At 42.4% G+C, this 23417-nt stretch overlaps 2 protein-coding genes across 7 annotated transcripts in view; one reads left to right on the forward strand and one right to left on the reverse strand.

The window, feature by feature from the left end:
- Nucleotides 1-21520, reverse strand: part of LOC136010492 (C-type lectin domain family 2 member B-like) — a 40792-nt gene extending 19272 nt beyond the window's left edge. For 4 of the 6 annotated variants that reach the window (XM_065671830.1, XM_065671794.1, XM_065671821.1 and 1 more), the window contains exons 1-5: nt 21399-21520; nt 20213-20296; nt 19568-19746; nt 17693-17793; nt 16035-16154 (exon numbers count right to left, since the gene is read on the reverse strand). In XM_065671830.1, coding sequence (XP_065527902.1) covers nt 16037-16154; nt 17693-17793; nt 19568-19746; nt 20213-20296; nt 21399-21450 — 534 coding nt within the window. In that variant the 5' untranslated portion in view covers nt 21451-21520 and the 3' untranslated portion in view covers nt 16035-16036. Of the gene's footprint in view, nt 1-8511; nt 16155-17692; nt 17794-19567; nt 19747-20212; nt 20297-21398 lie in introns of those variants that run through there. The other 2 variants (XM_065671811.1, XM_065671786.1) reach the window with 2 other exon arrangements.
- LOC136010488 (killer cell lectin-like receptor subfamily F member 1) lies at nt 484-12405 on the forward strand. Its single transcript, XM_065671784.1, has 8 exons — nt 484-535; nt 740-940; nt 6849-6926; nt 8055-8153; nt 8932-9072; nt 10060-10211; nt 10897-11009; nt 11665-12405. The coding sequence occupies exons 2-8, from the start codon at nt 859-861 to the stop codon at nt 11795-11797; spliced, it is 798 nt and encodes a 265-aa protein (XP_065527856.1). The 5' UTR covers nt 484-535; nt 740-858; the 3' UTR covers nt 11798-12405.
- Nucleotides 21521-23417: the final 1897 nt, after the last annotated feature.

Here is a 23417-nt window from a genome sequence, read left to right on the forward strand (position 1 = left end):
GTTTTTTTTTTTTGTTTGCTTATTTTTTCCTCCAAAATAGAAGACAAAACCACTGCCATGAAAATAACCTGCAGCAAACACATGGATCATGATCAAGGAGTTAAAGGCAACTCAGGCTTTCTGCCTGTAATGTTTCTGAGTCAAGCAGGGGATAGCTCAAGCAAGTTAGGAAGAGTGGCTCTAGTCTGGTCGTAACTACTCTTACACTGAAGAATTGAAACAAAATTAGTTTTAATTTGATTTTAAATTTTATGCATCATTAATATAATCCAAATTCAGTTGTTAAACCATTATAGCACTTGTTGAATAGAGCAGGTATGAATTTGAGTTACATTTTTGTAGCTTTAAAGCTTTAACCGTGGTTGCAGTTACGTTTGCCCCAAAACATCTTGTACTGATACATATCTTGTTTATCTTCCTTTTAGGTGAATAGGCTATGTAAGATCATGCACACATCCACAGTGTAATATATCCACAACACAGATTGTACTGCTTCAGCTGTTCTCGTGAGAACCAGCAAAGCTTTTGTACCTGTGTAAGTCTGGGTTTGGATATTCCTTAGAAACTTGGCTCTGCTTTGGCCAAAAGTTTTTTTTATATTAATACAAAGATTGGGTTTTAATCTTCATTTTCTCCTGTATTCTGAAGGGCAAGAAATCACACAAGAGACAGAATGGTGTCAATACACTTTGAAAGTGTGTTGAAAGATGTAACTTCCTTCCTTTTATCTGTTTCTCAGCCTTCCTCAGAGCCATAGCACAGTGTCTGTATACTTCTGGAGGCAGGCAAAGCTAATACAGGATGCAACCTACTATATTAAACCAGCTCTTTCCATAAGACAGAGGGACTTACTCATCAATGGCAGGTGATATCACATATGCAGACGTGGCAATGCTACCGAGGGAAAGACCACACGTTCCTTCTCAAACATCAGTTCCAGGTAAAATACCTAATCAGCTCTTGTGCACACACTGTCTTCTCTTGAGTGCTCTCTCTTTCTCTCTTTGTAATTTTTAAAATTATCTCCGGATAATATTAGAAGAATGCTATAAAATGCTGCATGCAAAAGGGTGAAAATTCACAAGTAGTGGAAGAGATACTCATGAGATACCAATTGGCAAAGCTACTCCTCAGTCACTATCACTACGGAATAGTGTCTTGGTTCTGGCCATTATTTTAAGTAACAGTATGCAAAACAAAAACTGGATATTTTTGAATAACGAGCATAATCTCTCTCCTTGTTGTTTTTGTTTTTAATCAGATCTATGCATTTTATTATGTCTTCTTGGAAAAGGAGTAGAACATTATCTAGTAAATCAGAAAGCTAGTGGCAGTTGAAAGTGCAGTCAGTATCACTGAAGGAAGTACTGAATGATTCCTAAAACCCTCCTGTTCTTCCTCTTTAATTTTCCAGTAGCGATTTTCCTAAAACCACATTATCAATCTGCGATCACTTCATATATTTGTAAAAAACTACAAAGGATTAAGTCAATATTCAGGGAAAAGAGATGATTTAAAAAACTACTTTGTTTTTTTAAGAGCTAAGATTTCCACTACTTGGAAAAAAGAAATTCATTCATGAAAGCATTTTGTCAAAATTCTGGATCACAGCTAATATGAATAACAGCTTCTCACTATGAGCATTTAATTAGCTAAAGAAACAATATTGTGTGATGAGCATTTTTAGAAGATGTTCTACTTACAATGTAGATTAATAGTGATGATGGTTTTCTGAATGCATGTACTTTTTAGTGCAAGGTGTCCCTGCCCATGGCAGGGGGTTGGAACTAAATGATCTTAAGGTCCTTTCCAACCCTAACTATTCTATGATTCTATGATTCTGCCATAGAATATGATTCCGTATGATTCTTACCCCAATCAAAATGATGGGGGGAGAGGGGGGAAATTATATTTTTACAAGACGTGTATCTAAAAAATAAAAGGTCACTTAATTATATACCTAACATAAACTACTACCTTAGACTGTATGTTTATGCACCCATGGATGTTGTTTGTACTCCCGTAACCTGTACAACACAAACCATGGAGGGTTTGCCTAGAATTTTACCCAGTTTCTAAGAAGACATCAAATCTTGATTTGAAGACATCGAAGTATGTCCCTTGATCATGCTGCCTGAAGGAAAAGCTTCAATTTAAATAGGCTAGGCTTTAATTTCCAATTCAAGTTCTCATTAACATCTAGATAGTTCTTGTTAAGACTTTGTCAGATAGCTTTTGGCGGTATATTCTCACATGAAGTTACTGGCCACAGTAATTAATTTCTCAGTGTCCTTTTGCTTTCAAGTCTTTCATTCTAGCTTTCTCAAGTTTTTTTCTGGTCATTCTCCAGTGTTTCCATCTCCTACCAAAATATGGGCACTAGAGATGCACCTAGTATTTCCACAAGTCTCAGTTACGCTGTGTCAGTTACACAGAGACAAAAATATCTTAATCCTTCCTCCACTGTTTATAATGCCTGGTGTCTCCTTGCCCTTTCTCTCTCCCCACCTTTGTCTCCTTATACTAAAACATGGTTTGTTTGATGGGGCTTGAACTTACAGGGCTATCATTATGGCTGGCTTTTTCTTTATTGTTTGCTAACCTGCCTGTTATTTTGGATTTTATTAGCAATTATTTTTCTACTTTGACACAAATGGAAAAATCACCAAATAGTATTAAGCAATATTGGACTTCATATAAGCGTAGAACATGCTAGAAATACCTCCCTGATGACAATTCTTTCTCTGTCTTCATCATTAACATATATTAACATGACTTTTATCACTATTAAAACAGACAAGAACTTGAACCATATTATCATGCTTTAAAAACGCAAATGAACAATTCCAGTTCCTTGATGTTTTAAAACTTTGACTGAAATTCACACATAGTCATCCAGGTGGTGAGTGTTCATTTATTACAAGAAATTCTTGTAAAAGAAAAGAGTAACTTTCAGGAAGAAAGGGAGAAAATGGATTTTTTTCTACAGAATAAGTTCTGTAATTTTTAAATACTTGGTATGAAATTCAGGAAACAATCCTGAAATGTGATGGACATGTTGAGCAATATTCATAAAACAGACAAGCTCAGTGTAAGTACAATAGTGGTTAGTGTTAAGATTCCCCACTGCATAGTAATGACTCCCTGAGATTCCTTACAGTTCTTTACAGCTAATGGAGGAGAGTCTGGGATCCTAGCATGGTGAGCAATGAACTGCCCAAAGTGGCTGCATAATAGGATAGAGCAATGACAGAAGGTGCTGCTTGGTCAACCATTTCTGGGAGTTAGATACTTCCCTACAAGGTAGAAGGAGCTCTCTCCTACATTGACTGGGCTCAAAGCTGCTTCAGACAGGACAGCATCCACATGCCAAACACACTTACAGCATGTCCCACTGTTCATGAAGAGGTTTCAATGCTTCCTCCTTTGGAGCAGGAATTTGAATCTGATTCTCGAAGTGAGGATTCTCAGCTCCAAGGTGGGAGCTGTGGCAAGCATCGCAAGCTCTCCCTTTGGCACTGTCTCTGTGACGCATTGAAATGCCTGCTGGAGAATGGCTTGTACCCACATCCCTCCCTTTGCCAGATTTTTTGCCAGTGTTGCTCTTGGCCAGGGATGTCTGCCTTTCTTGCAAAAAACAAAGAAGCTGCTTCAAGATGAGCATGAGGGAAAGCCCTGCATAGGTGTAAAACTGTCACCATGGAGGAGGGAGGGCTGGATTTAATCATCACTGCAAATTCAGCAGATGAATGCTCTGAGTAGCAGATTCCCAGACTTTAGGCAAGACTTTAAATCATGAGGCTGTCGGAAAGTAGAACATGCCCACCTCCTCCTGGCTGCATTTTGTGCAAGTTTCAGACTGTTAGGCTGTAAATTACATACTGGAGTAGATACCAAAAACTATGAGTGGGGAGCATAGGTAATTTACCTTGCTAACATAAAGCTTCTGTCAAGATCTGGTACACATGAAAGGTAAACATGAGGGAACCTGAATTTCTGCCAAGGTTTCTAGTAGTTGAGTAGGTGTTTTAAATACGTAAAACTTGGATTTGAGAATAAAAGTCTCTTTATAGATCATATTTTCTGTTTTTCCTTATCCATGTGAAAGGGATTTGGTTTGGTCAAGTTAGTTACAGAGTTTCTTGGAGTTCTCTCAAATACTGTTCTTATCTCAAAATCTATTCAATATATTTTCGTGGAATCATAGAATCAACTAGGTTGGAAAAGACCTTTAAGATCATCAAGTTTTGTGAGGATACAGAAGAAGATATAAAAATCACTGGTGGCATAATTGCAAAACATGCATAGGTTCGCAATATAATGCCAAGGAAAGCTCACTCACTGAAATCTATAGAGTGGGAAAACTGTGTTAAGTGATGTTTAACACAATGTAGCAATAAAAAATGTCTGCAGCTCCAAGTTTGGGAGGCTGCATGCAGAAAAGGGGTTAAAATGGATTTGTTGTGATCCTGTTCCAATGGGAAGATCCATATCAGATTGTTGCACAACCAGTTGGACTTCGGCTGTGAGTCAGGTGCTCTGAATTACAAGGACAAGGTGATTTTTGGATGCTCTACTAGAGCAGGTTGAGGAGTTCGTATGTGGTACTGTCTGTGAACATGCTTTGGTGGGCTAGCAAGTACTTCAAAGCAGACGTTCAAAAGTAGGAAAGTGTTACAAAAATGCAAAGAAAGATAATTACAGCCTGGAAATCCATCTTCTAATGAAAGACTCAAGGTCCTAGTTTACTCAAATATAATTTGAGAGTTACTTATGATTCATAAATGATTACCTATAAGACCTTTCCTCTAGCAGAAAAACAAACGAAGAGTTCAACTCCATTCTCAAACTAGCCCAGGAATAGTTGTAGGCTGCTATTAGTTCTCCCCTTAGCTTCTTGTTCCCCTTCCTACCCTCCTCAGCTCATCCAGGCCTTGACCAGGCCTGCTCTCTGCTGGACCCTCTGCAGCTTCCCCCAGGTCCCCCGTGAATGGAGTGGACCACATCTGGACACAATGTTCCAGGTGTGGCTGTGGCAGGAGCAAGTGGAGCAGCACAGGACTTCCCCTCCTTTGCAAGCCAGAGGTCTCTCAACTCAGCCTGGCTGGTGGCTTGCACGATCTGTAATGATGAGGGTGCATTGTAGGCTCACGCTCAACCTGCTGTCCAGTGAAACCCAAGAGCCTGGTGTCTGTAAAGCCTGACACTTCTGAGTGACTGACGTGCCAGAAGCACTCCCTATCTGCACATTCACCACAAAGAACTTTCCAGTAAATAGAGATGTCTTTCTGCACTTGAAAATTTGCATATAGAAATAAAGTGAAATTTCAGTATAAGTAAGTGACAGAGATCTCCACCCAATACCAGGGCTACTTGTTACTAAACTAGGTAAGGGAGCATAAGCATCCGGTAAAATTAAGTTTATGTGGTATTTTAAAAATGCTCCTTCTGAGGACTTGACATTCGCATGGCCATGTGCCAATACACACCATGATAGAAGTTACCTTTTTTTTTCAATATTCAGTCCATGTGGATAATAATTTCTTTTTCATACAGTCTGAGGGATATTCTTTAAAGGAATGGATCTTTATTTGAGAGAGAAAATACTTAGTAACAGGAGCAGATTTTCTAAAGTACGTATTTTAGAAGTGTCTCCATTTATAAGGCTCGTGCACTGAAAAGTTTGAAAGTCCTGACTGTTGCTTGAAAAATGTTTACATTCTAAGAAAAACTTTTATAAGCATTTCTTTTGAGAGCAGTTACTTATCCATGCAGTTAAATAGAACTTACACATTTTCTGCAATTCATTGAACTAATAAATTGCAATAAAGCAAGCAGCAAAGTGTACTAGGTCAGTTTCTCTAAAGCACAGAACAGCTTACCTGTATGAATAAATTTTATTTGCCTCAGGTTCTCAGTATTTTTCTTACTGCAAAATCTCAACACACTTCAGTAATTCTCACATCAAAAACTACCTCATTTAACATAGTAAGACCTTCTTCTTCCAAGTTTTTCCCTGATCGGTGAGATTTTATACAACACAAATTGCTTGCTGCATTTTAAAAGCCCCAGTGATCACAAACTAAGATTGTAGCATGAAGCTTATTCTTGATTCAGATTGGTAAAATCTCACCAATTATGAAATCAAGATCAGTCTACCAAAGGTCCAAATACCATCCATAAAAACAGGGAGTAGCTCTACAAAATACCCCAATAAAACAGAATTTTAAATGTTTTCATAAAGAATCTAACTCACTCCATACTGTTTTCTTTTTGTTGTTGTTGTTGTTGTTGCTTTGGCAATGTGCACCTGGAAATGGGTATCTTCAACCATCAAATCCCTTCCTCTGCTATTACAGGCATCACATAATATCCCAGCATAAACATTCACAAGTAAGGAATGCCCCCAAGAGTCACCTTGCTGCAGAAACATTTCTCTGCGTGGCAGTTTTCCCTTTGGGATCTCCCTGGTCCACAAACTGGTCATGGCTGTTAAGTCCCTATGATATCTCCTGAGGTGGCTTAGCAACAATGGAATATTTGTGATGGATAGTACCCAGGTCTTACCCATCTTTTAGTCTGTCTGCCTGCCTCCTGGTCCAGCCATACAGGACACAAGTAGTTCAAGCAAAGATTATGGAGGAGGCTTTTAGTTACTTCCTGGCAGCAGCAGGAAATGATCAGTCATCATCTCAACTGGCGTTTCTTAAAAGAAAAAGCTGAACTAGCAGCTATGGAAACACATGACCCTTTTTATGCAGACTAGGTCTTCTGTGTAATTCTTTACTGTTTCTCCAGTTAATAGATTGTACAACCACAAATGTCAGCATTTCCCTACTCCTTCACAGGAAACATGATCACATATGCTGAACTGCGCCTGAAGACGAAACCCAAAAGGAGCAGCAGATCAGAGACTTCCGCTTCTGGTAGTGTGCTATTTTGTTTGGTCGTTGGTTACTAACTATAGATGTAATCTTTCCTATTACCCAACAGTAAAAGTTGTTATCAAAGAGTCTTTACATACAATCTCTCAATAAAGAACTGATTTATCACTTAATAAGGTTTCTTTTTTTCTTTTCCTGGGTTCTCAGATAATACATTTTCCCTGTAAAAATAATACTGAAAGAGATTTTTTAAATACTTTTTAAAAATGCCTTTGTGCCCTACATTGAAAATTTAGCAAAGGAAAGTAAAATTCCACAGATTTTAGGAACCCTGCTGTTAAGTTTCTCTGCAGGAACAGTAACAGGGACACCTTTGGCTTTGGAAGTAGTGTAATACCCAGCCCTCCATGTGCAGTTAGTGTGCTGATGGACTGCCAGCCTCCCTGTATTGAAGGACATGTTCCAGGCAAGGTCAGGCCCCCAGAAAGCTGCAAGGGAACATTACAGAACATATCTCAGGCAGCCGGGGAGTGGGGGAGTTGCCTATCTATCTCATGCAGGCAAGGTCAGGAAAACAGCAGTTATGAAAGTGCAACTCTGCGGCTTGTGGAAATAGCACCTTGACCCCAAATTTCCTCAGGTTCTGCCTCTGAGTGATTCACTCTCACGAGCTGATGAGCGTCAAACAGCTGGAGAGATGCTTGTCAGACGTACTTCACTGTGCTATGGTGACAGTATGGGTTTTTTTGTCTTTTATGTGAATTCAGGTAAGTTAGCTTTCAGGCATGCTAACACAAGAGAGTGCAGCCAGAGAGGAGCAATGTACCACAGACCATCCCTGATACTTTTCCTTAATTGCTCTGCAGGGTCTTGCCAGGTGTGGGTGGCTGGGTGGCAGAAGGCAATGCCTGAGAAAATTAACTCAAAGGAGAGTGACTTCTTAATAGAGCGATTGATTGAAAATCACTTGCTCTATCAGACCAAATGATCTTTCAGTTTCACTTGCATGTATGTAAAATGGATGCAAATTCTTAATGAGTAAAATGTCCCTGCATGCTTGCAAACGGCAGACTGATCTCTCTATTGCTTCCATGTAAGAAACTCACATAGATAAAGGCAGCGTTAACAGTGCAAAGGCCTAAAGCCGCTTTTCTTCCCTCCTCCCTCCAGGCTGGCGACACAGGCGCTCAGCCTGGTTCTACATGGCACTGGTCCTGGGAGCCCTTGTGCTTGTCCTGCTAGGTGTCATAGCTGTCCTAGCCAAGCAATGTGAGTAAATCCTTTGTCTCTTCATTGCATACATGGTGGAACCTCAAAGGCAGAGTCATACCAAAAGAGAAATTCTCTTAGTGTTTCATGAAAGCTGTCAAGTTATACACAAATACAGGAAAATAAATGTGACTTTCTATTTGCTACCTGTCATTTAACATATACAGTGCAGCTGAGGTGGAGTTGCTGCAGTCTGCCTTGTCATCAGTGATGCTGAAAAGTGTAGAAGGTTTCAAATCATTATGACAATCAAAACATTTGCACTTCCTGACTTAGCAGTTAAAACTTGCATCTATAATGCTACTTTGAGACCATTTTGCATCTTTGTAGGTTTGAACAAATGAAATAAAAACCAGACTTCAGATAATTTCATTTAATCAGACTTCCCTGGTACTAGTAATATATCCTAATCTATAGCAGCATGCTCCAGCTGTACAAGAACTGTTCCAGAGGGACATTCATCTCTTAAGAGAAAAGAGTTTGGAAAAACTTCAAAAAACACATTCCTTCCAACTATCCCTAAAATCTCACCAAAATATTGTGTATTCTTTATGTAATGACAAACTTATTTTCTTTTTCTATACTGTCCATATTATTCAGCAGCTACACCCTTTGCCAGGGTATGGCAGTATACACAGTATACACACACTGAGTATGCTTATAACTGAGCGTGTTACCCCCCAGTGTATATGTACATACACATATCCTCATATTCACACAGTATAAGACTAAATTTCCTTGACCCTGTTGTTAACCATAATCTCTTTTTTTGTTCAAGTTTTGAAGTGCAGAGCAGGCAAATCAGAAAGTTTGTCCCATATTGGTGTAAATAGCACTGGCCATCACACCTCCTCAGAGAAGACTGTCTTGGTAGTGCTCCTGAAATGGCTCATGGAGGAACTGTGTGAAGATGGACAGGGTGAGGAAAGTTAGGCCTTTCCCAGCACAGAGGATGTGTTGGGTGCACAATTCTGTTGCCTCTGTTCTTATTTCTCTGACACTCTGCAGTGTTTGGTGTCTCACTGGTTCTACCCAGGGAACATGGCATTCCTGCACAGAAGTGATGACAGGATCTGAATTAACAGTTTATGACAATAGTTTTGCTTCTCTTTTGGTATAAATAGTTTCCAGTACTTTCTTTACATTTATTTCTGCCAGGAGCTTCTGTCAGAAATGCCATATCTTGTAGATCCTCCCATTGTTCAGGAAAACACTTTCCAGACAATAGTTGTTTGCAATAAGTGGGAGGTAATTTCCTATCCTTTTGCAAGGATCAGGAAGGGGAAGAATTTGTGGTCCTTCTATTGTGGATCTATTATTTGCTAACAAATACTAACCCTTTTCTAAGAACTGATTGTAACTGTGTTGCTTGTAAACATTAAAGGGAATATGGGCGATGTTCCTTCCAAATGCTGTGTGAAATGGGAAGTAGACTTGGGGAACAGCAGCGTTCCCCTTCTGTAACAGTTCTTTCTCCAGCTCCATGGACACAGTTTGGATAAGCACCTGTGCTTTCTGGTCACATCATGTGTCAAATCCACACAGTCCACATCACATCACACAGTGCCTCCTCACAGGGACTGCATGTGGGGAGATGAAAAGTGTCTTGTCAGCCTTTTATGTACTTCCTGCTGATGCTCTCCACGGGGGCAGGTGCCCAGGGAGGTGGAGAGCCCAGTGATGTGCAGTGGGAGTGCAGAAGTACAAAGCACCATGGCAAGGGAGTGGGAGATTGAGCAGAGGAATGGCACTGGAGCCTTCAAATCTCTCTCCACACCCAGTGAACATAGGCTTGGGAGTGGGGACAGGCTGCTTTCATGCCACGCAGGCACATAAACATAAAATGCTACTAGGCAAATGGAACAAGTCACTCTGTGAGCTAACTGTTCCCTTTCTCCACTCACAGGAGGAACATGCGAGCTGTGTCCTCCCGGGTGGCAACTGCACAGGAGCAGATGTTACTACTTCTCCGAAGAGGCTGTAAGCTGGGATGATAGCCAGAAAAACTGTCTGGCCAGGAAATCCCAGCTTCTTGTTATTGAAGATGAAATTGAAATGGTGAGTCTTTCAGCAGCCCTAAAATTGTGCAATGGGTGTCTGCCTTAGCCAAACATTTTACCAAGTGAACATAGCCCACATGTCAGGTATACATGCAGGCAAGTAAGAGCCCCATCAAGTGCAAAGCATCTGACTCTCCACAGACAGGAGCTTGTTTTGAGAGTGTCAAGAGAGTAGAGCTAAAGAGGAGAGGCACAAGAGATGCAAGTGTAGAAACCAGAGTACTTTTGACCATGAGGAGGAAATGGAGGAAATTCCACCCATTTCCATTACTTGGCTCTGGGAAGAGAGGTCTGATTCAACCACTAAATGAGAATACAAACAGCCAGACCTCTTTCTCATTTTCCTTTGAGAAAAGTAGCTGAATGGCTCTTCTGAGAAACTCAGAATTCCCTGAGGAACAGGTCTCACCCTAAAGCCCAGGCTTTGCAACCTGGCTCATCAGGGTGAGGAGCATCACCGAGGGGTTTTTTGAAGCTAGTTAACCTGCGCACCAACTAGAATTAAAACTGCGGCTGGTCACATGCACATGGGCCATTGTAATGGGCTGCTTTGCGACAGCTGGATTCCTGACGTTGCTCTCCATGTGAGGACTACATGAAAAGCTGTGCATGAGACAGGGTAGTGACTTGGGCACAGCAGAAATGCTCTACTGTTGGGTAACATGCTTCTGCTTGTTCTACAGGAATTCATAGACAATAAAGAGAAAGATACCAAATATATCTGGATTGGCTTGAAGATTCCAGAAATTAAGAAACAATGGAGTCCAGTTGAAGATCCTGGAGTAAAAGAAAACAGGTCATGATCTGTGTGTGTATGCTGTCTTTGGCAATAGCAAAAGTATAGTACTTTGCATGGAAATTCAACTCTGAGTCCAAACTAATTTCCCAAAGCACAGATCTAGTCCTACAGCGTCAGGCACCTATTCAGGGTCTATTTCACAGCCAGTTCCAGCTTGTCTGGTTCCTGCTGGACATCTTTGGAAACATCTGTTTTCTGCCTGCAAGACCAACCACAGTCACAATTCATGTATGTATGAATGTAGAGGGATATTAACACACACTTCTCCCACTGATATTGCTATCAACAGACTCACTGACTTTACAGACCATATATTGACCACCGCTGTTGAAAGTGATGCCTGTCACATAGCATGGGTGCTAGGATCTGTGCAGCAGATCTCTTACCATTACAGTTCATCACTAAGGCTGCATGTGGAGCCTTTCTTTATCCTTCTTACACTAATGTTCCTGAGCATACATCCCTCAGCAGCCTGCAGTCATCTCTGCTGTGGGTGCTCATCCCACCTATGCATGGCTGCTGAGGAACTGGGCTTCAGTAGGTTACAGACTGGGTGCCACACAAACCCCTCACTCAGAATCTCATCAATATTTTTATTCAGTACTGAATTTAAAGCTGACAACTCATTGCATTCATTTCGTTCTCTCACCAGGAAAGCTATAAATAGAATTGAGACTGACAAGAATTGTGCTGTTTACAGAAGAAAAAACACAATCCAAGTAGATAACTGCCAGACTTTAAAGAAGTGGATCTGTAAGAAAAATGCAACTTTGTTGGTGCTTTGAGCCAAATCGTAGAAATCACAGAATAGTTAGGGTTGGAAAAGACCTGAAAATCATCTAGTTCCAACCCCCAATCATCAGACAACAGGCAGAGCTTTTTCTCAGAAGACCCATTTTACTGATAAAACAACGTGATGTAAATAATTTTAAGAGACTTCCACAGAAATCTGTATTTTGCTGTTCTGTGATCCCTAAGACTTTGTTTGGATGCAAACAGGGAACTCGGAAGCTGCCAGGTGCCTGTGTGAAGGTCATGCAACAGGACTGCACATCAGCATGTCTGGCTTTGGGGGTGCTGAGCCTTTTCACAGACAGCCATTGGCAGCAGCTGCCTCTCAGAAAAGGCAAGGGAGAAGAGGTACTCGTGAAGATGAGCACTGTGCACCTGAACTGTGTGATGTGCAGGAAATTAGAAGCTGAATTCTTACTCATTTCCTAGAATTTATGCAATAATTTCAGGGCCAGTCAACAGGAGAATCTAAATTTCCAGAGTTTTACTACAATTTCATGTACTCTTTACCTTAACCATATGGGGTTAGTTGTGTTTGGAGGAAACAGAACAAAACAAAACCTAACATTAAAATCCAAGGTGCAACTCTACCATAACTGCACAGACTGGAGTTAGAGTCTTTGTGAGCAATGAGAGAGAAACAAGTCCAACATGGCTTTTGAAATTTAAAGCATTTATCTTGTTTTTGCTATGATACACACAATTAAAGGCAGCTGCAGTTTCCCAGGCACACTGTCTCATACCTGCGCTAGATGTGTAGTGTCCCTGTGGAGGGATGTGATTAATGTCTAGCAACTTGTGATGAGTAACCAACACATATGCTTGCACATGAGCTCTTGGTGTAAAGTCCTATGGCTTTTGCATGCAAATGACTGCAGCTATGGAACAAAATGAGCAATATGGTAAGACCTACAGACTGACACCTCTCCATCTGCACACATTGATGGGTAACACCACGCTTAACAGAGGTGCTAGGACAGAGATGCTAGGTAGTAGGCATGTGTAAGTGAGAGTTAAAAGGGCATAAGAGATCTTCAGTGAAAGAGATACCAAGTACATGACACAGTCTGCTGTGTTCCACTGGCACAGCACCATGGGTCTTCATTACTTTGGGGCTACAGACTGAAAAGTACAGTACCTTCAGGGTGGCTGACTTCTTTTCAAATGAATAAACAACACAGATTTACTCCCTCCAGAATGCAGCATCACCAGCTAAAGACTCATTTGAAAAACTGGTTTTCTCATGTTAAAAAAAAACCCAGTGAAAAATCCCCCAAATTCAGTGCAGCGTGTGTTTGGGGAAGAGGAGTGGCTTGTTTATTCTAAACAGAGAAGCAAAGGCAAGGGAAGAGCCTGAAATGAGTAAGATATATCTATCTATCTACAGTATACATATCTGTCTATATGTATTTTTATGTAGATATATTTCAATTGAGGAAATATAACTTCAGGGTACTTAAAGCATATCCTTCACTATGCACTGGAGACAACCACTGGATTGCTGGTTTTATGGCAGATGTTTCTTGAACCATGCTGAATTAACAAGAAAGGGCCTTAGGAAGCTCTTACTGACATTTTAAACAGTCACTAAGTCTTGAGTAATTCCACCAATTAAAAAAAAAAGAAATGGCCACTGAAGTATTTCATCAAACCCTACTCTGAGTAAAGTCAGAACATTAGTTCTTGACCCTTCATTTCTTAGCATGACAGACTTTGGATACTGAAGAAGATGCTAACTGCACCCCTTAAGATTACACCAGAGCTGTCATTATAACCTACTGTGCTCACAGTTGCTCCAAAACCTGTTTTAAGAACCAAAATTTCACTTTTTTTGGACTCTACCCGTAGACGACACTGATGGAAAAGAAATGCAAAAGTTATGTTATTTTGTAGTTAAAGGCAACATTCAGGTAAATCAGTTCATTAAGAAAGGCTAAGACGCGACATGGTACACGAATACTCCTTATTCCTTACAATTTCCACTGATTCTGTGAAATGTACCTCTAGCATGCCCCTAATGCAAATATTTAGAAAACTTTACAAGAACAAATGCGGAAAATTCCACGTTTCCCTCCAAGGTTCCTGTACTTTGTGTGTTTCTCTACGTACATTTCAGCACAGTTTCCACAGGAGTACTTCAGCATTTCAGTTACATGCTTTTGTTAAAAGTCTGACACATTCTGAAACATGAAAGTGTGTCAGAAGTGTTAGAAAGTAAAATGCTCTCTTCTTTGGGTGAAATGTCTTGTCTCCTGTTAATGCCAACATTATGACTGAAGATCTTTTCATATTCAAAACCTGAAAATTTTTGCTTTAGTCTGGTGATTTTCTTTTCCCCCATATGGTACCTGCGCTAAAAAAATAACCGTTAATGGCACCACACTAAGACACAAACCACTGTAATTCAGAGGCTCTGTAAAGATATTTAGTAAGTACCTTTTCAGGACTATTGCACATACCATATCCTTCAGAGCTAGTTAAGTTAAAAAGATTGCAGAATAACACCTCCCCAACTAGTTACATATAAATTAACACACAGATTATTAGGCTGTTCAGACCATAGAGTCCTGTTACTGTGCTTATAAAGAATATAAGCAATTATAAAAAGGGTAGTTCAGCAAAATTAGTGCTCAGATATAAATAACCATAATAAAGTCAGTTGTTAACAATAACCATACTGCCCGGTCCCATTACAGCAAGGTCACATTGCCACAGAAAATAACGAAGCCATAAACAAGATGCTGAACAAAAGTAGACAGAAATTAAATCTGCATAAAAACACAGTGAAGGCAAAAATAATGACAGATAGGACAAGAAAACCCAACGAACAAACACACATCAAATAAGCTGTCAAACATGGTGCAGTTTCACATTCCCAGCAACTGAGAAGACACAATTAGCTTCCCTTCTCTGGAACTACAGTGCACTCTAGTGGCTACTCCAAAAATTGCTCCACTTGGCTCCTTCAAGAAGTCCGACAGAGCCCATAGTCCTCTCCGTAACATCCAAATCACAAGAAAAACAATTTTCCGGACTCTGCCGAGGAAGGAAGCTCTTTTGCCCTGCTTTACACGTGAATTTCCCTTTTTTCCTTCTCTAGATACCCGATAGGAGTAGTCCTTCCATGAAGACCAACTGCTTTGCTTCCTCTGGGTCAAAGGGCACTTTCAATCTCCAGGTTACCTGCTAGACATGAGTGGACAGGGTTCAGCGGGATTGTGCCTCAGTTCTTTTAAGGCTCATAGCAATTCAACAGCACGGGATGTTGCTGCTGAAAACAATATGCACACAGAAGAAAACACTTACTGTCCTTCCAGAAAATAGATTGTCCACCCTCATGCTCAGACATGCACAGGCCATGAGGAAGCCGTGGAGGAACATCCTTTTCTCTTAATTCTCTTATTCATCCTTTGCTGTTAATTCTCTTATTCCCTACTCATGACTTTGCCTATTTGCACTGAGGACTATAGCCAACTTTACAACATTAATGCCTGCAGCTTCACTATTACTGTCTCAACTCAAACTCCTTTCCCATCCATGCAGATGCTCAGGTGCATACTCTTATCTATCCTGACTTTTCTTTTTGCTGTGGGAAGGAGAACATCAGGTGTAGTGCAGCTACGTAAATCCCACAATGTTAATACTGTCAAGCTAATTTAGCAAGATTAATGTAAAATAACAGTAACAAAACACAATATAATGCAGAGTCACACAAGATGCACCTCATCAAACTGGGAGAGCAGAATCTGCAATGATCCTGTCCAAACCAGCAGTGCTCATTTCTGCATCACCCTGTATCTGAGAGGCACTGACAGAATTTCAGGCAGACCCACACTTCACAACCCACCCCTGCACACAGAGGCTGGCTAAGGAAAAAGCAGAACAAACACCTCCAACTGCACACCAAAAAGGAAAAGAGCAGTTGCTCCTGATCCTACAAGAGAAGAGGTAATGGAAGAAATACTGATAACACATCAAAAGGCACCTGCAGGATGAGTGGTAGCTAATAAAAATGGGGCAGTGAAATGGTTTATCAAGATGCTGAAGCCTTTTAAATGGTTATGTTTAAACAACAGAGGCTTCCTCCATGGGTGCAGAATTCTGGCTACCAGGAAAGCCATTCACCTCCAGGCAGCAGCTGAGATGTGTTCCCAGGTCCCAGAGTATAGGCATAGTCTGTGTAGACATCATTTCAGAGCACCAAGTGTCAGGTGTGGTGGCTTCATCCACCTTTATCGTGATAAGCCAACATTCAAACTACAGACCCACTTCCTGGTTAAGTAACAGCCAGAGGCCGAGACTCCTTTGGATTCAAGATAGGCACAATTTCCAGAGCCTTTTACTTCAATCCTGTATGAGAGAATGAAAGACAATTACTTCGACACCCACAATCAAATAATGCAATAAAGCAAAGAGAACTTCAGGATCACAGGTTCTCTTTGTACAAAGCCTGATTTACCATAGTCAAGGCATCACCATCTGGGCCTGGCCACCAGAATACAAAATCTAGGACTTGCAGTACCCCCCCACCTTGTCTAGTGGTCGCTTAATGTCAAATATGCCTGTATTGCAGAGACTGGAATTCAGGTTTGCCCTTCTCAATGATGCTGTGCTATCACGACTGGCTCCACCTTTGACGTCCACATCCTTTTATACAGCTAAAACATCCCAATAGAAGCTGGGAAACAAATGCTTCTCTCATTTCCCTCTTCCTCAGAACTGAACATTGTACTATGGCTAAGAGGGCGCTGGAAAACAGGAAGCAAACTTCAATTTCCACACTGTAGGTGTCCCTGTATAAGGGGTAAGGGTCTTCTTCGCCAACTCTGTTCTCAAACCAAGTGTGACAGTATTCTGTGAATAGTGCAACCAAACCACTGTGGTCTCTGGAAAGCCAAGGGACAAACCCCGCCAGTGTTAACATGACAGTAGCAGCAACTGAGCTTAGACATTAAAATGTTTGCCTTTCTAAAGATAGAAGGGGCATTCTGAGGCAAGCACAGAAGCAGAAGTCTAAGAATGTGAACTTCGTCACTGAAAATGAAAGCCTCAGTGGATGTCTGTATCACAGCAGCGGATAAGCAAGAGTAGGAAAGGCTACAGTTTTCAACTTGAGATGCCTAGGTGTTGCTCACATCTCACATTAAATGTGTAAGGTCTTTATCAGATCAAGCCCTCAAGTCTTAGAAATGGACCGAATACAGTCACACACCACTAGTCATGTCACAAACTTAGAAGTATTTAAATTTTCCACTTTTTAAGTTAATTTCAGACTTTTGAAATCTCAATGCTTATTACTGCCACCGGTAATTCTACCATCTCCTGCCAGCAGCTGCCCAGGACAAGCAGCAGCAATCTCTGAGAAGATGGGACAGCTGCTGGGAGGAGGAGCAAACCTTCCCCCACCTGCCATTGGTGGGAGAGAAGACAGGGCCATGACCACAGAGCAGCTCATACAACGTAAATTCACAGCTTCACCTTTCCCTCCAGCAGCCTTTTCTGTAGACACATCCTATAGGAAGCAGGAAAACATCTTAAAAGCCTCCCAAATCATTAGCTATAAACCTCGAGCAGGTTGCACATAGGTTTGCACTTTTGCAAAATGTATTCTATAATGAGTAACGTGTATTACTGTAATCCCTCCTCCTCATTGCTTTGCTGGCTTGGTGGTTCCTTTGTTGCTTCTGAACCTGGCATCACAAATTTAGCTTCTAACTTTCATTTGGTATAGTTTTAACAGTGCTAAGTGAAATCTTTTTTGTATTCCATGCTCTCTCCATAGTCATCCCTTTAACATCACTACAGTTCTTTCTTTCAAGGATTTAGTTATCCTTCCTTACTCTCCTATAATCCAGTATCACCAGCAAAAACCCTCAACATCAACTTACAGTGTAGTGTCTAATGCTTTCCCATCTACCCAGAAGAACTCTTCATTTCTTTTATAGAGTCCAATCCAGGGGTCTTGCTTTGTTATCTTCATCATAAAATTCTGTAGAAATAAACCCGTATGAGAACAGTTTTGCATGTTCAGTGCAGTTATGAAAACACAGTCTTTGACCCAGGGCTCGAAAGCAAAACAATGATCCTGCCTTTCTACCGGATGAAACAATAACAAAAATTAAACCTACAACGTACTGCACTGTCTGGATCTTGTGTGATGCACGTGACTGAAAGAACTTTTGGCCGATGAGAAACTTAACATGAGCCGGCTTCAGTGTGCACTCGCAGCCCAGAAAGCCAACTGTATCCTGGGCTGCATCAAAAGGAGCGTGACCAGCAGGGCGAAGGAGGTGATCCTGCCCCTCTGCTCTGCTCTCGTGAGACCTCACCTGGAGTATTGTGTGCAGTTCTGGTGTCCTCAACATAAAAAGGACATGGAACTGCTGGAACAAGTCCAGAGGAGGGCCACGAGGATGATCAGGGGACTGGAGCACCTCCTGTATGAAGACAGGCTGAGAAAGTTGGGGCTGTTCAGCCTGAAGAAGAGAAGGCTGCGTGGGGACCTCATAGCAGCCTTCCAGTATCTGAAGGGAGCCTACAAGGATGCGGAGGAGGGACTCTTCATCAGGGACTGTAGTGACAGGGCAAGGGGTAATGGGTTAAAACTTAAATAGGGGAAGTTTAGATGGGATATAAGAAGTTCTTTACTGTGAGGGTGGTGAGGCACTGGAATGGGTTGCCCAGGGAAGCTGTGAATGCTCCATCCCTGGTGGTGTTCAAGGCCAGGTTGGACAGAGCCTTGGGTGACATGGCTTAGTGTGAGGTGTCCCTGCCCATGGCAGGGCAGGGTGGTTGGAACTGGGTGATCCTAAGGTCCTTTCCAACCCTAACTATTCTATGATTCTATGACTCTGACTTACAACTGATCAGGTATCAGATGAATTGAGACAGGATCCCTGTAGCACTCAGATACAGTAGTGACAGAAATGCCACCTATGAGGACACAATATGCTTCTGAATATTCAGAACTCCTGTGGAACTGCAAATGCATCATTTTAGTGTCTCTCCCCAAGAAAGCTTTCAAAGAACAATCAACACCTTTGCAGCTAATGCATTTCTCCACTGCTGACATGTCTTCATCATATTGAGTTTTTATTATCAGCCAGCTTTGTGGAAGACATTGTAAAGATGAGTTAAGGAAGATCCTTGCTCCAGTGTGTGCAACAGAACTGACATCTGCACCCAATACGCTCTTTATACCGGTGTCTGTGATAGGCCTGACTGACCTAAGGAGAGGCTGCTTAAAAATATCAAGGTCTGTAACAGATATGGAAGAATACATTCTCTTAGGTCTTTGTGCTAGGTGAAATCTTTCCTAATATGGCAGTATAATATAGAAACAGATGCTCCAAGCTGTGGTAACTATCTCCTAATTCCAAAGGTCAAGGCTAACATAACTACAAACTCAGCTGTCATTAACCTATCTAGCTAAGAAAGAACAGTTACCTAATTAAGATAAACGACACCCAACAATGTTTACCCTGATAACGTGAGTACTTATAGCTGTGAGCAGCCCCAAATTTAACTCAGGCATTAACCCTCAGGCATTTTCTAAAACATCTACTGCTAAAACCCGATGTTTGCTGTGTGCAGGGAAGGGAGGCACGCAGCTTTCTGCATGCTGTGACTTGTCACAGTCTCTGCATCAGCCTTCAAACGGTTCAGCCTAAGAGGCTGGAAGAACACACTGGTTCATTGTGCAACTCCCCAGAAGTGAGATGGGGTGAAACCAGGACTCCCCCTCCCCCCTTTTGTTTCCTTACCAGTTCCTGATGATTTTCTATCACCAGGAGGGAAGCATTGTGCAAAGAGCAAAAGCTCTGACTGGAATTCCAGCTGGCTTCACTCTCAGAGATGTAGTAACATTTTCTCTGGAAATACAGCCAATCCGACGGACAGAGTTCCAGGGAAGGACAGATGGGAAAATCTGAAGAACGGTTTACTGCAAAAAGACATAAACCAGTCTACCTATTTCTTACAACTGGAAAAGGTTTCTGATGCAGTGGTTTCTGACTGCATCATCTAAAATCATCCAAGTCTAATTGTAGCATTATTACTTCTGCCCAGCAGAAACAATTACTGCAAACTAATTACATACCCTGCCTCCTGCACCCCTATGGTTGCTGACATACTTTTAAAGTGATGATCAGAGGTGGGCTGGTAGAAGTATCCAAGAAAGTGATAGAAACGTACCCTCCGAGGACTCTTCTACAACTTACATATTTCTGACAACTATAGTTTCTGCAAGGGTTGCACCTGCCCACAATTTTAAACAGTCTATCACAAGACATCTATTTAAGTTTGAGATGAGGCAAGTTCTGAATAAACCTTTCGAGGCTCTGGAAACCTAAAACTCTGGTAATTTCTATGGCTAATTATATATTTTTTTAAATGATTTACACACTTACGAAACTGAATACACAAAATCAAAATGACAGCAGCAGCAAGGACTCCAGCAACACCTTGCCATAACCAGATATTTGAGAACAGACCTGAAAAGAGAAACGTCAGGAATTATAACCAAAACCAAAACTGAAACCAAACCACAACCAGCTGACAGGGGAGCAGAGCCCAGGACCCATGATGTTATTCCCCAAGAAATCACTCTATGTGGAGAGCCAGCCGGGAGCAGAGCTGGAGACTAGGCACTATGTGGCATTTAGAGTGTCATCATGAAGCTAGTTAGCTAACATGAACTCTGAATTACTCTTAATTTTCATTACCTCATCCAGCCCTTAACCTAATAGCAAGGTAGTTTCTGACACTCAAAAAGGATTGAAAAAGAAAGAAACAAGCATGGAACAAATATGAACAGTAAGTCTGAGGTTGACCTGATGCCTAAATATGGCATAGATAAGAGAAATAAGATAAGTTGTCTGCTGCAGAGCCATAAACTTCTCCTGAGGAACATCCAGCCTTATCCCACAGTGATAGCTTTTCAGAGTCTTCTTCTCTTCCCATCTCCCTTCCAGGAGCCAGCGGTCTGGGTTTGGAGGTGGGAAGAACTCACCAACTTGCCACTGCCGTGTCCTGCATCCAGCTTGGCAAGCAGTAGCAGCGGATGAGGCGCCCCAGCGGGGCTGCAAAGGGAGAGAGGGTCCCTCCTACCGGCGCTCACTCCGCTGCCAGCACAGGGCAGCCCCCCTCTCTGTGAAGAGCCACAGCACACAGAGGGGGTTATCTAGCCTCACGCACAGGGCGAGCCCCACGGGATGCTGGCACGGGGCTGACTCCCGGCCAGCCCGCGCGCACACCGCAGTCCGCTCCGTGCCCGGCACCTCCGGGCATTTCTGGGGTGCGTCTCGCAGCGCGGAGCCCGGCTCCTTCTAGGGCTCCGTCCGCCCAGGGCTGCCCCGGGTGGCCGGCGCCGCTGGACGGCGGCACCTCCAACGGAGAAGCTCCTCGGAGCCGGGCGGGCACCGGCCGGGGGGGCGTTTCCAGAGGACCGGAGGCTCCCGGGAGGCCGGAGGGCAGCGGCCGGGGGGAGCGGGCAGTGCTCTACGGTGAGCCCCTGTCTCCGGCGGCGGCTGCCGGCTGCTGCCATGGGAGCCCCCGCGGCGCCTACCCCGGCCCCTCTCCCTTTTGCCCCTTCACCTTTGCGCCATCCCGTCCCGCGCTCCCGGGCGCCTCTGCCCTCGTGTCCCATGGATGCGGAGCCGGGGCCGCAGCGGTGGGGAAATCACGGGGCCGGAACTGGCGGAGAGCCCGCAGACGGGAGACGCTGGGGCCAGCGGCCGGGATCGACTTCCTCGGCTCCGGTTCCGTATCCGCCAGGAGGGTTAGCGCACAGTACGGGCAGTTTGCCTGCTGTGTTATGCACAGTGACTGGTTTACTTACAACAGAACTTGGCTGTGCTGCATGTTCGCAGAGCCAGAGGAGCACGGCTCTCTTCCACTCTCAAGTCTGTGGGAGGCCGATGAGGATTCAGTGATGGCTAATCCAAAACTGGCTTTCATCTGTACCTGAGGAGAAAACCTTGTGAAATACGAATTCACACCTCTAAACAAGATAACAAGGTTTTATTGAGGGACAAAGTCAATAAAGCAAAAGCAACAGCGCTGGGTGCGTGACCATAGCCAGAGGCGCAAGTGATTAGTGTTTGTTACAGGTTTATATACTTTCACTATTGCATTAGTCACATACATATTCATAATTCCCGCATATAGGTGGGAAATATTATAACTAGCTTCAGGAACTTATTATCATAAGTCCCCTCTTCTTGGTGTCTGCGCACTGCTCTCCGGTGATTGTGAGCAGGGGTCTTGAAGATGAAGTAAGCAGTCTTCCTCTTGTGAGTAGGGGTCTTCAGGATGAAGTAAGCAGTCTTCCTCACAGTGTACTTTTCACCTTTGGCACAGTTGGACACCCCAGTAATCACACAACTAGCTGAAACCAGCTATATCTGTAATTCTTGTGGTAACTAGCAAAGATTTAAAACTGTGTGACCTTCCTGCAGAATTTATTGCAGGCCGGGCAGGCAAGGAGTATCCCAAGCTAGCAGATGTTTGGGAGGCTCTGTCTCTAAACTAACTGATAAGTAGAAGGATGGTGTGAAATAACTCATTCATGTTTAGTGGGGCCACTAAATCCTGTCATCTCACCACAGACTTACAACACAAACATTGCTCTTTAAAGCTAAAGATGCTTTAGAAGACTAGTGTGAAACAATTAACTCATGTTTAGTGGGGCCACTACATTCCACAGACTTACAACGTAAACATTGTTCTCTTTCTACAACCTAAGTTAAGCTAAAAGGTACTTTATTGTTTTCCAGGCACTAGGTTTTCTTGTATCAAGTCCCCCCCTCTTTCCTTTACCTTTACAGATTCTTTTACTATGTGACTCCGTTTTGCTCAAGAGTTCTGGCCCTTTTTAACTTGTCTAATCTTATGTCTTTAGCGAGCTTTGTTTCTGTTATTGTAAACTCATACAGTTATATCCACATAACCACACCTATGATTTGTGAAAGCCAGTACATTTATGTGTTTATCACAACCTTAAATAGAGGGTTACACTTTATGCTTTCACTGCAGTCTCCAATTACTTTGATTGTCAAGGATTTTTAGCAAGTCGGTTGCTGAAAATGATCTCCAAGTGTTTCTATTTACAGGTAATAAAGAACCATGTAAACTTTATACTTCCATAAATATGAATAGATTTGCAGTTTATTTTAGTCTTTGTCTGCAGCAGATGCTCATTTGAGCAATGGATTGGGAGAGATGGACAGGCCAGCCTGCCTAGGGAGAAGAAACAGGCAGAAGGGTGAAAAAGAGTCCCAAAGATACGTGTGAACAAGGCTTAAAGCACAATGACTTCAGGGAAGTTAGGGAACTGAAGATTCCTGGGAGAGGGAGAAAGGGAGAGGGAAGAGCTGATGGGTCCAGAGAGCACAAGCTGTAGACACTTCAAAAGGGCTTGTGAGACCCCAGTCCAGAGGGACAGAGAATGAGAGTGGGGTGAGAATTAGGGCAGCGGGAGGTTCAAGACCTGTTTCATACAGAGCAGGTTTTGCATACAAATAGATAGTGGAATGCAAATGTATGCACAGTGGTTATTCTAAGAACAGGTTATTCAACACTCATTCACTCTGAAGAAGTGGTTTGCTCTCTTGC

This window comes from Lathamus discolor, chromosome 1 (genome assembly GCF_037157495.1).
Source record: "Lathamus discolor isolate bLatDis1 chromosome 1, bLatDis1.hap1, whole genome shotgun sequence".
Lineage (NCBI taxonomy): Eukaryota > Metazoa > Chordata > Aves > Psittaciformes > Psittacidae > Lathamus > Lathamus discolor.